Consider the following 12,636-nt stretch of genomic DNA (forward strand, 5'->3'; position numbering starts at 1 on the left):
TCTAAAATAGGTCATTCATTGAAGGAGCGTAATATAAATATTTATATTCGTCTGTATTATAGTTATGAACCACGATTACGCTTTCCCTGCACGTTCTGCTGCTACAGCCAGCTCAGTAAAGCTCAAACGTACGGGTGAAAAATATGACCTGAGAAGGGTTTGGGACAGAAAAAGCATGACACACAGACAGATTACAGATTTTTAAAAACATTACAGATTTTACTAAAAATAGTTTTTACTTTTAAAACTACTTAAAAAGTAGAAGTACACAAAAAAACTACTCAATTACAGTAGCACGAGTAGGCCTAAATTTAATTCGTTACTTTCCACCTCTGCAAATTGCACACATCACCTTTAAATTCTTAAAGGTGGCACTTTAAAAAAATCAACAACTCAATTATACATGAAGATAATCAAATTTAAAATAATAAAATACAGTTCAGAAACTGCCTAAAAAACAATATCTAAACACACATCAACACTTTTATAATCTACACGCAAGCTCTTATTTTACAAGAACATGAAGCCCAGCAACAATGGCCATTAAGCCTGTTACACATCACACACACACACACACACACACACACACACACACGCACACACGCACACACGCACACACGCACACACACACACACACACACACACACACACACACACACACACACACACACACACACACACACACACACACACACACACACACACACACACTGTGCATAAGCAGCAGTGTAACAGCAGTAGAAGGTGCTATACAGAAAATACAGTAGTTTCTTTGTTTTAGCTATTATAAAATGGCTATTGCTGTTGTTGGGTCATTTTAAATTGTTAAAAACTTGATTGTGAAATCAAATTTCCATGATGGGGGGTGGGGTATAGCAATAGATTCAAATGACAATTTATCTACTCAGAATGGAACAACAAATATTCAGTCAAGATTTCAGATTTAGAGTAAAAAGAAAAAAATAGGCCTGGTTTGACAGGTTTTAGATTAAGTCAGGCCATAGTTAAATTAGGACAATTATAAATGTGCCTAAGAAAAAAAACAAAAACATTACAGGTATGTACATTACTGGTGTGCATATTACTTTTAAGATATGTCAGTACAAGTTGCTTTAAGTTAAGACAGCTCAAACATGCATTTTAGTCTGAGACTAGGCTTGAGCCTTGTCTGTGAAAACGGCCAATTGCGATTTTTTTGTGTGCGTCTTTCACTGTATGTGGAACTTGCGCCAAAGCAGAAAGAAAACTTTTTCCCCCAAACATTGCATGCACAAGTAATTTGCTCCATGTTACAAACAATTGTGTGGCAAAAATAGGCTCAATGACAAAACTGTACTTTCATCTATGCTTATATGACTGTGCTGCTTATACACACAGTGTAAATGATGTACTAGCTGTTAAACGGGTAGTTCACCCAAAAATGAAAAATCTGTCATTAAATGCTCACCCTCATGTTGTTCCAAACCCTTTTCGTAAGACTTTTGTTCAATTCATATGGATTAGTTTTATGATCTCTTTATGAACTTGAAGAAAGTTGCATAGCTGTCTATGGAGGGACAGAAAGCTCTCAGATTTAATCAAAAAGATTAAGTTCTGAAGATGAACGAAAGTCTTACAGGTTTGGAACGACATGATGGTGAGTGATTAATTAAATAATTGTAATTTTTGGGTTAGCTCACACCCTTTAATATGGGTACTGGAATAACTATGCATTGCTTTTGTGTGTGGTGTTAAACAGGCTCTAGATTCCACAAACCAATGGTTCTTAACCCTGGTCCTGCACCCCCAATGAGACATACAAAATGTGCAGTGTTTTTGGGGGTGGGGGTGGCAGGAAGCACTGCCATACACAATGGGCCTTAAAAAAACAGACAGAGCAAATGTCTGTCTAAATCATTTCTAAAACTATTCTTAAATAAGTTTAAATGAGTGTATTGCATTAAATGCAACTATTTAGAAAATAAATTTAAGGACAATTTACACAGCGTTTTATTATTGAACTGACTTTCACCACTTCAATATACTATATTAAATACACAGCCTAAAATTCATTCATTTCTTACAATGCAGACCTTTCAAGTAATTCATAAATTTTCAGTCTTTTCTGTGCTGCATTTTAGTTAATCTGTCGGACACCTACATTCCAGTTGTTGTTCCCTGGACTCACATATAGGCTTCAAGTGTCCTTCCTGTCACTGACCTCCTGCAGTTGGGTGGCTGGCAGGTTGCCTGGATTTTCTAGAAGGGAAATAGGGGTCTCCTTTGCTCCAGTTTGCTCCCTCTCACGTCTTGTGATCCCTCTGCTGCTTGCCTTCGAAGACACTGTCTGACCTCGGAACAACTGAGCCCGACGCTGACAGAGACCCACTTTACTGAGCAGTATAAAGACATCTCCCTGGAAGGCCTTGGTGAAGATGGCATAGAGGAATGGGTTAGCACAGGAATTCAGAGGGTAAAAGAGCACCAAGAGGATCTTGGAGTTTGAGACAGTGATGAGTGGGTGGTCCAACGCAGCTGTCATGGCATACAACGAAATGGGTGCCATGCAGAGGAAGTCGGTAAAGATGAGTACAGCCATACGCTTGGCAATGTTGGTGTCTTTGTTGGCAGACTGATGACTGGGGTTGTGAACAGCACAATAGATCTTGATGTAACACCCACAAATTACTACAAAAGCCAGGATGTTAAGAACAAGTACACATAGGATGTAGATCTGGTCCACAAGTGTCTGGGTGTCCATGGGCAGACAAATGCTGACCTTCTGGTAGCTGCTGACCCCAATGAGAGGCATAAGAGCCAATAGGAGGCAAAAGATCCAGCCAACCAGCATGATAACTGAGGCATGGGACAGACGCAACTTACGGTCCAGCCGCATGGCGTAGGTGATGGCATACCAGCGTTCCAGGGTAATAGTGGTCAGTGTGTAGACCGATAGTTCACTGGCAAAGACGGAGAAGAACCCAGCTAGGTTGCATCCCGGACCTGTCTGCCAATCAATAGCATGATTATAGTATTCAGATCGTGTGTGGAGGTCCACGGAAGCAATGAGCAGCAGATAAATGCCCATGCAAAGGTCAGCAAAGGCCAGGTGGCACATTAAAAACCTTGAGACAGACAGTTTGTAGTGGCTAGTGAGCAGCACCAACAGTACAAACAGGTTGCCCAACACAGCAAGCAAACTGACAAACCACACAGACACTCTTAGAAAGCTGAAACCCATTATGTCCTCACAAGGGTTGAACTCATCAGAAGCAGGGAAACAAGCAACCTCCTCTCCCTCCTCACACACAATGTAGTCATAGCGACTGTCAAACTCATGGCTGGTGTCTTCCTGGGGGTTCTTCAGTGTTTCACCAAAGCCCACATCATCATCTGGGTGTCCGCCAAAGTAGGTGTGGTAATGCAGGCTGCTGTAAAAGTCCTGGTGGTCGTATGTGTCTCTGAAGAGGTTATCTCCCGAGTCAATGCCAGGTTCCATGCTGCTGTGCAGGCCAGGAAATGTAAAAGTTCCAACAGATCTCTTTTGATGTTGATTATACCTGGCAGTCAGGTTACAAATGATGTCCTCTAAGTACCTGCCATTCAAAGAGCAAAAAAATCATTTTGTTTGCATGCCAGAAAATACACATTGAAAAGATAGGTCTTAAAGCTTTTTGCATTTTGACTACATCTAGCCTAATATTTAGAATCTTTCATAAAACTAGACAACCAATTATATGACACAGTTCAGTAATTGTCAAAATTCTACATGGATTGGAATCCAGATCTTTACTCATTTAACAAACACTCATATTTTCTTATTTATTTTTGCAATGAATAATCAAGGCCACAAACCCCCTTTTTTTCTTCAAGTTCTTGAATGCACAGCAGTGGCTGGGGTAGGTCAGGTCTGCAGTAATTAGGTGTCTGAAGGTTTTGATCGGTGGTAGTTTTTTGAGGGCCCAGGCATTCCGAGCACAGAGTTCCCGAAGTGACTCCAAGCCTCTGGTTGGGAGGGAAGTGACAGCCGATTCTGAAACATCACTAATAAGAAAAAACAAAACAAAATAGACTTTCAAAGAAAGACTAAAGCAGCGTTTCCACCGCAGGAACTTTCCCCAGGAACTAGCGACTTTGGAGTGGGACTCGGTGTGTTTCCACCGCAGGAACCAGTGCTTAAATTAATGGCGCTTTTCCACTGCTGGTACAGCTCGGTACGGCTCAGTACGGTTTAGCTCAGCGCGGCACGGTTCGGCTCGCTTCGCTTTTCCACTGCGTGCACGTGGTAAAACCATGGTAAAACACGGCTCGACACAGCACAGCTCGGTTAGCTTTAGCTCGGTTGCTTTTCCACTGCAGTTAGTACCGCTTTAAAGGGGGGGTTGACTGCTTTTTTTCTTTGCATGATTGTGTTTATGGGGTGCAATATAACATGTATTCGTGGTTTTTCATTTTAAAAAAGTCTTATTTTTCATAAACTCAGTCTGTGTATGTATAACAATTACTTTTGTTACGTTATGTAACATAAATTGTTAAGTTATGTAACAATTACAACACATTAAAGGGTTAAAAGCAGTGGTTTTTCAAAAGCTTTTGCCAACATCTTGACATTTTGTAGACCTCTTAAGATACTTTTAAGACCGTGGACATGTAATAAAAGCATAATGTTCAGTTGCATTGATATAATACCTATGAGAACTATTACTAGTGTTGTTGTAAGTGCATTTTGTCTCCATTTGTAAACAGTTTATTTTTATATGAAAGTGAGCAGGTGGAAAAAAAAAAAAGGATTACAAGGCTACTATGCCATAGGCCTTGCAGAGTAAATGTAGCCTTAGGGTAAGCCTGTGGGGAGACATTTTTTAGTTACATTTTACTTTGGACTTTCACTGGAACAGGGAGCAGAAGAAACCAGGTAAGTAGTTTTAGTATTTCTCAAAGAATCTAATTTCCCACTGCCGATTTTGATTTTCTCATTTCGCAAATACCCCCTCCCCCCCACCCAAAAAAAGGGAACATCACACCCTGAGAGACAAAATTATCCATTATAAAATGAGTTTGTTGTTGTTTCTGTTTTAAATCGATGTTCCAAAGAGTATTGTGCAACATTAGTTTAAAATTAAGTTAAAAAAATAAAGAAAAGGAAAGAAAGAAAAAACACTTGCAGCCTGCTTGTCTGATTTTGTCATTTTGAAATAGTTAGCCAGTGACCTCATAGCAATGATTTCACACTAATCTGACTCCTGAGAGGGTAGCTGAGGGGCCACATTATTAACTTATTAAAAACTATGATTTCAGCAGGCCCACATAGCAGTCAGATAAGACATTACTATGCTCAACATTCAGACGAGAATATATTTGTGCACTTACAGAACAATTGTTCCGAGAGAGTGCAAGCATTAGAAAATGTTTTCTATTAAGAGTGTCAAAGAATAGACGTGTTGTTTTTGTGCTACCTGTTCCCAAGAGCGACCTACAGACACTGAATCTCAAGTGCTTTCAGGAGAAACAAAAGGCACTCACAGGAGCATTGGCCCACTGCTAGTCCCAGCAAACATTCTCTCATCTAGCCTTGTCAGCTGCTTATTTCTATGCAGGTACCTGGAAAGAAAAGGAGTAAAAACGTCCAGTTAGAAGATTATAATATCATGTTACTAAATGTTACAATTAAATAATAGATTTGTATGTGGTTCTTGTTAAGGCACAAACAAAATCCAAATCCAATCCATTTTGTAGGGTATTTGTTCCCGTAATATTTGTGCTATTGAAATTAATAATACCTGTGCTGCTTGCTGAGAAGTGCAAAGTGATCATAGTTATAACTTGTAACTAATTTGTTATAACAGGTAGGTGGTAAAAGGGCAAAAATCCTATAGATTTATATTAAAAAGGATTATAATCACAAAGGACAACAATATCATTTTTGGGGCCACTATTAACACTATTAACAGCCCATTCTCACCCCCAAGGCGTCACTTAACTGACGCCTTGGGAAGCATTTGGACATGCTTCAATATCTGACGCTTTAGGCGGCCTTTAGCGTCAGTTAGATGACGCCCTAGGATCGCGTGTACCCTACCCCCACCCCACACCTAAACCTAACCGCGTCCTCTAACTGACGCTTTCCTTTAGCGTCAGTTAGATGACGCCGTAGGATCGCGTCATGTAAGTGACGCTAAAGGGCGCCTAAAACGTCAAATATTGAAGCATGGTCAAAGGTGACGCCTTGGGGTGAGAATGCGTTGCTATTAACAGCTGCTTCATTCAATACACTACAAAATGTTTTAGGATTTTTAGATCATTTAAATGAGACCAAAATATGAATACAATGCTTGGTAGAAGGGTCCACCTTTATAAGCAATTTAGCAATCTAGATACTGAGTTTTACTATTGCAGTTTCATTGGTTGCATCTGTCCTGGTTAAGCAGTCCAATGTCAACATACAAAAGCACAAAGAGATTACCAGGAAATTACAACCTAAGGGAGTTAAAGATATGGGGGGAATGACACTAATATCCCTTATTCTCAACAGAAAACCATTGGGAGCAGAGGTTAATGACACAAGTATCCAGATTTGTGAAACATCAATAGTAAATAATGGTGCTCCCCAAAGTGTTCTTTCCTTAAAGACCCCCTGTGGTTTTTCAAATTGTTTATATGTGGTGTTATTAATATGCTCTTTAAGACAATCCATGAGCAAAATCACGTCAACACCATTGCTGAGTATTTTCTCCTTAAAACTGCAGTGAACCAAAGATAATCTTTGTCTTTGCTTCACAAAAATGCAGTTTGTTTCGCCGGTGTTTCTTACGTCTTGTAACCAATCAGGTCAACGTGTGGGCAATTGTATGGCAAGATGATCCGCTTAAAGGGATAGTTCACTTTGAAATACATTTTTGATATGTTTTAGCTTACCTCAAGGGCATCCAAGGTGTTGGTGTCTTTTTTCCCCACAGTATTTTCAATTTTGATATTTTTAGGTCAAACCGTTCTTGTCTGTCAGTCATATAATGGAGGTATATGGGGTCCACCTCAAAGAGCATGCACAGAGAAGTCCAAATTAAACATGATTTAATGACTCGTAAATGTAAGTACACACTGATGGCCTAAGACACAAAACGAGCGGTTATCAATGTGTATCAATGCAACGAGAGCAGACAGAAGCGCCCTTTCCCTCAGAGTACATGGACGTGACTGTGATTACAAGAGGTAAAAACGATATAAATACTGTTCGTTTTCTTACACAAACCACTCGTTTCGTGTCTTAGGCCATCAATGTGTACTTACATTTACGAGTCATTAAATCATGTTTAATTTTGACTTCTCTGTGCATGCTCATTGAGGTGGTGACCACAGACCTGCATTATATGACTGATAGACAAGAACGGTTTGACCTAAAAATATCAAAAATTTAAACTACAGTGGAAACAAAGACACCTACATCTTGGATGCCCTTGAGGTAAGCTAAAACATACCAAAAATGAATTTCAAAGTGAACTATCCCTTTATTCTTCAAAGGATTCTTCAAAGGGTTTCTTTTAAAAATAATATAACATTTTGGAATTAAATTTAGGTGAGTAAACAATTATTTAAATTATTTTTTATTTTTGGGTATTCATTTTTTTTTATTTTTCTGTTCATGACCAATGCTTCATAAATGTGGTACATCAAACTTGTATTTATGTGACTTTAGATGAACTTTCAGCAGTTCATGTGTTATATAAAGAAGTTAATAGTTTTTTATAAAGAAGTTTACACTGAGTCCAGCTTTGTGCCATTGAAAGCATGATGTTTGACCTTTGTAATGCCATTGCTGTAGAGCCTCCTGTTGAATGAAAAGCAAGAAATAACAGTCATGGCCTCATACAAAATTATTGCTAATAACAGTATCTACTTCTGGCTCAGAATATATCAGTACATGTTTAAAGAGCCGACATGGAGATGCTCTTCATTTATATTTGTAACTAGAACGGGATTACAAATTGTCTTCTGATAAAAGGATCTATTTTCATTTAACTATATACAGTAGTTAAACAAAGCCAACAAATGACAGTTCAATACATCTTTCTTTGATAGCATGAAAAAATTTGAAAATAAGGGACATGTGACAATACTTACACTGACAGCAGATCATTGGTAATGCCAAGAAAAGCATTAGTTGGAATTTCAGCAATATAGGGATTATCACTGATTTCTCTGGAGGAAAAGCACAAATAAATTAAAAAGAACACCTTCAAAAAGCACGGATCTGTATGGAAACTGCAGCATTAGAACACTTCTCACAGTAGGAAGTATGAGTCATCAGCCTGGATATTGGTCAGGGCAGGGAAGATGGTGAGGCCTGTGTTGAATAAGCCTCTGCGAACACAACACCTCCAGGATATCAGTCTATGGGCTTATGCATTGTCTACTAAGACATATTTCTGGATTTGCACCCAGAACCAGTGCAAAAAATGTGGAGACTGTATATGAAGAGTTCAGATGCAAAAGCCTCTAAATGCCATTTGAAATTTTCTTCTTTAATGATGATTTTTATCAAACTTGTATATTTAAGTTCAGTAATTTCTCTTAAATAACAATTAATATGTAATTATCATTGCCATTTAAGTGAAATCACTGAACTTAAATATACAAGCTTGATAAAAATGATCATTCTAGAAGAAAATTTCAAATGGCACTTAGAGGCTTTTGCATCTGAACTCTTCATATATAGGCACACTTATTAATAATACGATAATAATATGAAAAATCATTTTGACAAGAAAAGCTAAACTGTGTATTATAAAAATATATTTCAGATAATTAATTTCTGGAATTAAAAAAAAATGTTATTTTTTTGTATACCTTGTGCAAGTTAATTCCTTGATTTATGCATAAACCTCACTAAAAATCAATATATGATTTGCAGGCAAAACAAATGACAGATATGGACAGTCTTTTGCTTACAAATACTGCAAATTAGGGAGATTCTTTAAAGCCTCTGGATGGATGAATGTCAGATTCCTTGTGTTCCTTATTTCTCTGAAAAGAGGGAGAGAGAGAGAGAGAGAGAGAGAGAGAGAGAGAGAGAGAGAGAGAGAGAGAGAGAGAGAGAGAGAGAGTGTGTGTGTGTGTGTGTGTGTGTGTGAGAGAGAGAGAGAGAGAGAGAGAGAGAGAGAGAGATTTATTTCATGAATTGAAAATGCACATTTTAAAGTGCAGTGTGGAATGTATTAGAATTGCTGATGAAAGAGTTATGAGCCTAAAGTATTTTACAGTACCAAGGACATTATGATTAAATGTAATAGAATTAATTTCACAATATTTCAGCAGATGATGGGAATAACAGTTCTTCGATTTCATCTGCTCATGTTCAAGTTACTCAGCCAGAGTAATTGAAAGCATTTTCTGGTACAATAAGTGAAACCCAAACAAAGAATGGGCAGGACAAGTCACTAAAATCTTTGATGGACAAGATATTACCAGATGGGTGTATTTAATCTGGGATTCAATGAAAAACACTTTCACTAAAAAAAAAAAAAAACAAGCACACAAACACAAGAAACAAAGTAAAATTACAATTTATGCAACTCTTAAAAAGCTTCAGTCATTATTTAAAATCAAGTATAAATGTAATTCAAGAAAATTAAAGGGACACTCCACCCATTTGCATGAAGCTTTCCATTGTTAGAAACCAAGATATACTATTGAATGGTCATGCAACACTCTCTCATTTTCCCCTGAGAACAGAGAAATCTGCTATTTACCTTTTTCACTTCCTCCTGCAATGACGCATAAATCGTCATTTTACGTCATTGTAGGAGGAAGTGTAAGAGGGGGGGATTTCTGTAAAGACTACAAGCACCAGATCCCACCCAGGGCCGTGCACAGACATTTTGAGGGGCAGTGGCCTTAGCCAAAAAAAAGGCACTAAGGGGGTTGCTTGTTAACACAAATTATTCAGTTATTGTTACAGTTTTACATTTTGTACATTATTGTTACAGTATTTTTTTTTACAGCAAAAAAGGATGGGGGGGGGGGGTGTACTTAGGCTATTATTTGTATTAGATCGAGAGAGTACAATAATTTGAATAGACAAGCAGCTAATTCTAAGAACGTGGATATGTTGTACAAGTTGTTAGCACTATAGACAGCCCATTCTCACCCCCAAGGCGTCACTTAACTGACGCCTTGGGAAGCATTTGGACATGCTTCAATATCTGACGCTTTAGGCGCCCTTTAGCGTCAGTTAGATGACGCCCTAGGATCGCGTGTACCCTACCCCCACCCCACACCTAAACCTAACCGTGTCCTCTAACTGACGCTTTCCTTTAGCGTCAGTTAGATGACGCCGTAGGATCGCATCATGTAAGTGACGCTAAAGGAAAGCGTCAGTTAGAGGACACGGTTAGGTTTAGGTGTGGGGTGGGGGTAGGGTACACGCGATCCTAGGGCGTCATCTAACTGACGCTAAAGGGCGCCTAAAGCGTCAGATATTGAAGCATGTCCAAATGCTTCCCAAGGCGTCAGTTAAGTGACGCCTTGGGGGTGAGAATGCGTTGCTATAGAAGACCAAGAGCAAAACATTACTGACATAAATGCACAAAAACAAACAAAAAAATAATGAATAATTTCGCAGATTCAACCGTCTATTATGGAAGCTTTCCGCCACTGAATAAAAAATAAATAAATAAATAATTGCGACTTTTTATCTCAAAATTGTGAGATATGAAGTCAGAATTGTGAGAAATAAAGTCAGAATTGTGTGATATAAAGCCAGAATTGTGTGAAATAAAGCCAGAATTGCGTGTTATAAAGTCGCAATTCTAAGAAAAAACAAACAGAATTGCGATTCTGACTTTATAACACATAATTGCGAGTTTATATGTCGAATTTCTTAAATCTTTTCTCAGAATTGTAAGATCCTACTCGCAATTGCGAGTCTCAAGCCAATTCTATGGGGGAAAAAAATACTAACTTTTCCCCCTCAGAATAGTTTATATCTCACAATTGTGACTTTCTAACACGCAATTCTGACTTTATTACACACAATTGTGACTTTATAACACCCAATTGTGATTTTATATTACGCAAATCTGACTTCATATCTCGCAATTCTAAGAAATAAAGTCGAGATGAACTCGCAATTGTGAGATTAAAAGTTAGAATTGTGAGATAAAAAGTTGCAATTGCCTTTTTTATTTTTCATTCTGTGGCGGAAACAAGCTTCCATAGTCTTGCATAGCCTACCTGTTAATGCAACAGCTTTCGTGAACTGTCGTATTCACTATCTCAGTTTAAAGAGAGGGCCGCAGACATACGCTGCGGAGTCATAGAGCGGAGTGCGGACTGCGGAGCGAGCGGGAAAACCTGGAGCGGATTAGCGGAATCAATGGAATGCTTTGAGCAAAGTGGAGCAAGTGGGCAGGAGGGGCACCTCAGTCGATGAGGGCAGAGGGGCAGTGGCTCTAGCCGGCCATCCCCCTGTGCACGGCCCTGATCCCACCCTTTCAAACCTGCCGAATGGGGGTTGGACCTAATGCGCTAACAGACCTATCAATGTACTGAATACGCAGACGGATGCATTATGAAGGATTTGGATTACACATAGTGTCAGCCATCTTTTTTGGAAGCTAAGCTAGCAGGCTCTTGTTCTGTGGAGAAAGCGGTAACTTTAGGAGTTACCGTCCTCTTTTTCCCGGACATGTCCGGCCGTCTATGTCCAGGATTCAGCTTTTGCTTTCTGCAGTCGCCATTCATTGTTTACATGCACAGCTTTTGTTTCAATCTAACTGAATTCATTCTGATTGATGACTCTGAATGTAGTGTTTAAATGAACGATAAAAAAAAAAGTGACCGGTTGATGTGCGTTTTAACATTGCTAAGAAAATTCCAGCTCCTCAGTGAGAGATACGAGACCGGTGTTTCTCACAGGTGTCGCTCATCGGTAATCACGCCACCGGCCTCGCACCGTTCTCCCGCAGCCCTCACTCGTCCTGCTCGCCATAGTAAACATGATGAATGGCGACTGTAGAACGCAAAAGCCGAATCCCGGACATTTTGGCCAATCTCGAAACACATTATCGGGCAGACTCATCACGGAGACTCACTAGTAGCCTTCACTGTTGTTTACCTACTGCACGGTTACCGGTAGGCGTGGCCTCCTTGGGCAGCGAAGCAAATGCATTCTGGGAGTGGTTGTCTTTCATCCATATAGGCCAAAAATACATTTTCTAGCTTTTCTCAGTCTAGAAAGCTCCAAATTCAAAAATAATTTCACATTTCTTCTATATAAATGACCAATTTTAAATACACATCCATCTTTCCAGAGGTGAAGTGACCCTTTGAACAAAAGAGATTTAATGATGAGATGTGATGACATTTCTAACAAACAATGAACTGTTTGTGTCAGTAATGATAATTAAGGAAATACAATTATTTAAAGTTTTAAATAATTGTTACACTTTATAGTACATTATATTATGTACCTTGGTAATGTAACGGTTACCAGCTGGAGTGCCCTATTGAGCCTCCAGAGGGCACTCCAGATAAGACTATGTTTCACACAAACTACAGTTCCCAGAACTCACTGCCCGGACTCATCATCACTGATCACATTCACCTGTACCTCATTCACTATTGCATTCACCTGTCTCATCTTGTTAGTCTGGCTATATA

General features: G+C 39.0%; 1 protein-coding gene across 1 annotated transcript in view; it reads right to left on the reverse strand.

Annotated features, from left to right (window-relative positions):
* Positions 1-295: 295 nt before the first annotated feature.
* Positions 296-12,636, reverse strand: part of tshr (thyroid stimulating hormone receptor) — a 60,994-nt gene continuing 48,653 nt past the window's right edge. Inside the window, exons 4-10 of the mRNA XM_039681679.2 lie at positions 8,926-9,000; positions 8,263-8,337; positions 8,098-8,175; positions 7,736-7,804; positions 5,503-5,580; positions 3,835-4,023; positions 296-3,575 (exon numbers count right to left, since the gene is read on the reverse strand). Coding sequence (XP_039537613.1) covers positions 2,177-3,575; positions 3,835-4,023; positions 5,503-5,580; positions 7,736-7,804; positions 8,098-8,175; positions 8,263-8,337; positions 8,926-9,000 — 1,963 coding nt within the window. The 3' untranslated portion in view covers positions 296-2,176. The remainder of the gene's footprint in view (positions 3,576-3,834; positions 4,024-5,502; positions 5,581-7,735; positions 7,805-8,097; positions 8,176-8,262; positions 8,338-8,925; positions 9,001-12,636) is intronic.

The sequence above is a fragment of the Pimephales promelas genome, chromosome 13 (assembly GCF_988280905.1).
Source record: "Pimephales promelas chromosome 13, fPimPro1.hap1.1, whole genome shotgun sequence".
Classification (NCBI taxonomy): Eukaryota; Metazoa; Chordata; class Actinopteri; order Cypriniformes; family Leuciscidae; genus Pimephales; species Pimephales promelas.